Source organism: Kryptolebias marmoratus, linkage group LG8, assembly GCF_001649575.2.
Source record: "Kryptolebias marmoratus isolate JLee-2015 linkage group LG8, ASM164957v2, whole genome shotgun sequence".
NCBI lineage: Eukaryota > Metazoa > Chordata > Actinopteri > Cyprinodontiformes > Rivulidae > Kryptolebias > Kryptolebias marmoratus.
This window is the reverse complement of record NC_051437.1, coordinates 24,470,253-24,475,712: the sequence shown is the minus strand read 5'-3', so window position 1 is coordinate 24,475,712 and position 5,460 is coordinate 24,470,253. Positions and strand designations below refer to the sequence as shown.

Genomic DNA, 5,460 nt, shown 5'->3' with positions numbered 1-5,460 from the left:
GCCACAGACTGATCGACTCCATGCCACGCCGCATTGCTGCAGTAATACAGGCCAAAGGAGGCCCAACTAAATACTGAGTGCTGTACATGCTCATACTTTTCATGTTCATACTTTTCAGTTGGCCAACATTTCTATAAATCCTTTGTTTTTATTGCTCTTCAGTAATATTCTAATTTTCTGATATGATGAATTTGAGATTTTCATTTGTTGTCATTTGTAATCATCAAAATTAAACGAAATAAACATTTGAAATATATGAGTTTGTATGTAATGTATGAATACAATATACAAGTTTCACTTTTTAAATGGAATTACTGAAATCAATCTACTTTTTCATGATATTCTAATTTTATGACCAGCACCTGTAGTCCCGTATTGCCCCTGTGGCTCGTGTGAAATTGAAAATCTGAACACAGAAAATATTGGTCTCAAATTGTATGTGAGAGTGCTGGAGGAGGTATAGCTTTGATTTCCCTTTGATTATTTTCTAAACCATCTGCATCTACCTCTTTCTGAGATGTTGCTGTGTTTAAAAAACTGTCAAGCTCTTTCCACGTTGGTCACTGATCAACAGAAGGCTTTAATCACAAACTGCAAGTCATCTTCTTTCAGGCCCACATTAAGGTTAACTGCATGGACAAATCAGAATCGTTTCATGTTCGTCTCATTATGTAACAGACTGACTTCTTTGAAATTTGTTTTTGTGCTTTGTTTCTTTTAAGTGGCACATTTCAGATCTGCTGATTTGAAAGCTGGTTAACCTGCAGCAGCTGTGCCAAATAGACAATATAACTACAACTAAAGCTAAAGGCGTAGAAATCCTTGAAGGAGTGCATATCACCTGTTGCATTTCATACAAGTTTTAGGCTAAGATCATCTTATTTTGAGAAATGACAGAGTTGCAGTTTGGTCAAACCTTGAAAATAACATTATGCTGAATGTCATGGGATATTACAAGCTATCACGCTCAGACTGTGCTGTGAAGGACTTTTAGCTACTACCACATCAAATTTTAGCTCAATATCTGTAAAATTGACTGAGTTATAGCCATTTTTGTGTATGATGAGGTCACCGAGCTGTGGCGGCGATCATAAATTGGGTTGACTCCACAAAGGTATTCAGTTGTTGATGTACGTCCAGTAAATACTTTCTGCAAGTTTCAGTTAAATCTGTCAGGTGGTTCAAGAGATAATTTACCAACAGACAAACACGCACACACAGACGTGTGTGTACATTATCGCCCGCCTTTTGCCTTTCAGTTGCAATAATAATCAAGGACAAATTTTATTTACTACTTTAACATACTGCTGTTAATAGAACACACGTCAATAAATTCTGACCAAGTGCCTTACAGCATCAAGATCTTTTTATTATACTTCTGTTTAAGATTTTAACACCTCAGCTATAAAAGCTATTAGTCATCCAGTGCCACATAAAAGCAAACAAAAATAAGGTTCTGCCTCTTGTTTTTTCTTCAAACAACAGTTGCTCCTGTGTAACATGTTAATTGCGATCCCTTTATGCTAATGTGATACACTTTTTCCCTCCCTCCTGTGTTCGACAGGCCAGTTGGCGGTGGGAACCTGTGAGATAGTGATGCTCAATAGAGACAGCAGCGTTCCCAGACGGACAATCGCCAGGCAGACTGCCCGCTGCGCCTGCCGGAGAGGCCAGATCGCCGGCACCACCAGGGCGAGACCAGCCTGTGTCGACGGTGAGTTGAGCAACCTCCCTGAACTGATGTAGAACAGATGTTCCAGCTTTTAGTTGGTGGAAGTCAACATATCCGGCCAGGTCATTAAAAAATGAGACGTTTCAATGAGAGGAGAATATTTTCCATGTCTTTAAAACTTTGTTTCGTTCTGTTTGCCAAAGCATTAAAGCAACAAAGGTGAAAAAAGAAAAAAAAAAAACAGATGGTCCACAGGTATGAAAGCCAAAAGCAGCCATATTGGTTGTTAAAAATTTTGATGCAGATTTCTTTAGATTACGAGATAACTATCCTGTTATCTCAAAATTACCAAGCTAGTTTTATCTTGTGAAAGCAGAGCTTGTTTTCGCAAAACAACAAGATATTATCTAAAGAAGGGCTTCTTTTAAAGGAAAAAAAACCTCATTGTCAGTCCTTTTTATACTAACATAAAGACTAATCTTAAAAAATGATGAGCAGAAACAAAATATCAGCATCCATTGTTCAAGTACAGCAATAATGCATGAAATAATTCATAAATTCACGAACGTAACAGATTTTTTACGGCACTGACATAACAAGAACAGCATGAAGAATTGCATGAAGAAAAGCACGGCACAGGTGTAACTATTAGCATTAATGATGTGTCTATTACATCACGGCTCCCATTTTAGTGAAGCGCCTTGCACAATGTAAATGCTGGACACCTGAATGGAATGTAAGTCTTTTTCCAGTTAATTACACTTTTCCTAAAGCACTATTATCACTGTGCAAGCGGAAGCAAAGAGCAAAGGGGATAAAAACTTCTTCGACCACTTTCTGTCAACCAAAAATGCTGAAATATGAGTTTTAAGAGACCAGTTTAGCTGTTGTGTATATCAGGTAGCTGTTCCAAAACTTACTACATGGTGCTTCTTTTGCATGAAATTGAAATTGTTGAAGCTTACATCTTATCAATAAAGTTTAATTTGTGACACTTCATCATATCATACTAAACAAAAGGCCCAACTGATCTTCAAGAAATACATATCACCCACTGGCTTTCATGCCAAAGTTTTAAACTAAGATTATCCTGTGATAAAAAATGTAAAAAATGTGTTGTAAAAATAACATTATGCACAATTTTATGGGATATTGCAAGTTGTCACGCTCAGAAGATGTGTTGTGAAGGACTGTTAGATACTACCACATATAATTTTACTTCAATATGTGGAAAATTAAGTAACTAATAGACATTTTTGTTTTGGCTAATGTCGATTAGCTGTGGTGGTCAAAATGGATTTAATTGACTGCAAAAGTTGATGACAACACTTAAAGTCAAAGTTTTATGCAAAAATATTGAACAATGTGCAGTGCTCTGAATATATGTTGGGGGACTAAGGTCTATCACACCAACGTTTAGCTCATTGCTTGTAAAATTGGATGAGTTGTAGCCGTTTTTATGTTTGCTTCATTGCTTCATGAGACATTTTGCTAATGCTACAACCAAATGAACAAAGACTCACAAACACACACACAGGCAAAAACATAATCGCCTCTCACCTTCAGCGGTGGATAATAATTACATGAAGCCATCAAACACTACCTGAATACGAGCACCTGTGCTTGGAGAAATGTTCTAACTATATAACAGTCAGGCTAGTAATAGAAACAGAGCAAAGCTCCCTCACAAAAAGCTCAGAAAACAAATTGCTTGAGGTTTTCCCGTTAAAAGTCCCAATGTAATTTGGTTGTTTAACCAGCCAACTGATTGTCACTTTGCATGTCTCTCTTTCTAATGCTTTTTGGGCTGTTTGACTTCTAACTGTGTGATTGGTTACCTGCATCGCATTGTAAGGCCCAGCCTGGCCCGGCCCCAGTCAGCCCGGTCCTGGTCTTCCCCGGCTCTGTTGATTTTGCTTTCAGCAGAGTGTGGCTGTGATCATCACAGTAAGGATGTGAAATCTCATGTGATGTCATTTTTCTTTGCAACACCCAACAATGGAAAACGTGGAGCTCATGCTATTCCTCCACAACGTTCCGTCCAGCTCCTTCGGAATTTTGTCTTCTACGAACAAGAGCACTTTGTCATTTGATCAGGGCAGTGGTGCCATTTTCTGCATTGCCATACTTTTGACGGATAAACACGAGCTCTCTTACACAACCAGCCAAAAGCAAGTAGCTGAAGGAAATGGCGATAAGGAGCAGTCACTAGAAGTATGACTCATCTGTGACGTGCCCCCCCCCAGGCCAGTGAACCAATCAGTGGCCTGCAGTCTGCTGACGTCAATCTGCAACACAAGTCAGCGTGCATGGAACCCAGGGACCCTGGGTTCCAAATATCAAGCTGGAAGTAGACCAGACTGCCCAATGCAAACACTTAGAACCCAGGCTGAAACCCGGGCTGGGACAATCCAAGCAGGGCCAGACCTTGTAATGCAAAAGGGCTATTTGCTTTTTTCAGTCAGTGACTGTGACATCAAGTGTGATGTCTTCAAAGTGCATCAGGTTGAATTGTCCTCTTCATTTCTTCCTGTGTTTTTAATAAAGCTCACCTGTAAAAGAGATTGTGCAGCGTTCATCCACTTTGTAGATAAGGTTTGGCACTTAAGGGCCCCTTTTTTTGTATAATCGAGTAGTTTCTGGTTAATGGTGATAAGAAAGATGAAAGGATTCGAGGAGGCGGCGGGGTTTGCCTCAGACTCACAGTATCGAAATAACACACGTCCAATGTGCCATTAGTTCCATCATCCAATGAATCATGTTAGCCTTAATCAAACAGCCATGACACGCAGCCACCGCCTCACAGGCCCCCGTTGCCCACACTGCCTCCCTCTCTGTCTAACACCTTACAGATGCTGATTAATTTGCAGAGAACTATGATTACGGCAGCAGGAAATTAATTATTACTGGCATTCTGCTATGCCACGCCCTACGATCCATTACTATCCGGACCATTAAAGATCGGACTTGTTGCTAAGGGGATCACGACGGGACCGGAGTCCATCATCGCTCGGATTTAAATAGTTAATTTTACATTCCGTAAAGCAGGAAAATTCAGTGCAAGAATCTCGCCTGACCTTTACTTCAGAGCATATTTAGTATCTTTGACTTTTATGACAAATTCCCATAAATGCCTCTCTTCCCCTCTAAGCATAAAAATTATTTACCGCCTTATAAACATGCTTATTCATGTGTGCCTCTCACTGAGAATATTCCTGTTTGCATTTTCTAAGCCCACAAGGACTCCATGTCTTTTGGATCAGTTTATTATAATCCTTTCAGGTCATCAGATGGGTCCGCCGCCCTTTCTGTGAACTTCTGATGGAACCAGTGACCCTTAATGACGGCAGAGAGTTAACAAATGCTAGAAGCGTGTTCTGATACTGCGAGTTTACAGGCAGGTCTAATTTTAGCAACCTATGTCTAGACAGAAAAACTGCACTCATTTTTTTTGCTACTTTCATAAATGTGCAATTTTTTTTTTTTTTTTTTTTTATAGCACATTTCAGCAGCAAGGCATTTCAAGGTGCTTTACATAATTAAAAAACAAAATAAAAACAGCATGTGACAATAAATAAACAGTAAGAAAGAGACAAACATCAAAACCCCGCACTCTAACCCTAATTTAGCCATAAGCGACTCTAAACAGGTGGGTTTTAAGTTGAGATTTAAAGGCACCCAGTGTTTCAGCTGTTTTACAGTTTTCTGGAAGTTTGTTCCAAATTTGTGGTGCATAGAAACTGAAAGCTGCTTCTCCTCGTTTGGTTCTGGTTCTGGGGATGCAGAGC

At 39.5% G+C, this 5,460-nt stretch overlaps 1 protein-coding gene across 1 annotated transcript in view; it reads left to right on the top strand.

Annotated features, from left to right (window-relative positions):
* Nucleotides 1-5,460, top strand: part of tafa5l (TAFA chemokine like family member 5, like) — a 57,242-nt gene that overhangs the window by 17,428 nt on the left and 34,354 nt on the right. Inside the window, exon 2 of the mRNA XM_017411169.3 lies at nucleotides 1,565-1,714. Coding sequence (XP_017266658.1) covers nucleotides 1,565-1,714 — 150 coding nt within the window. The remainder of the gene's footprint in view (nucleotides 1-1,564; nucleotides 1,715-5,460) is intronic.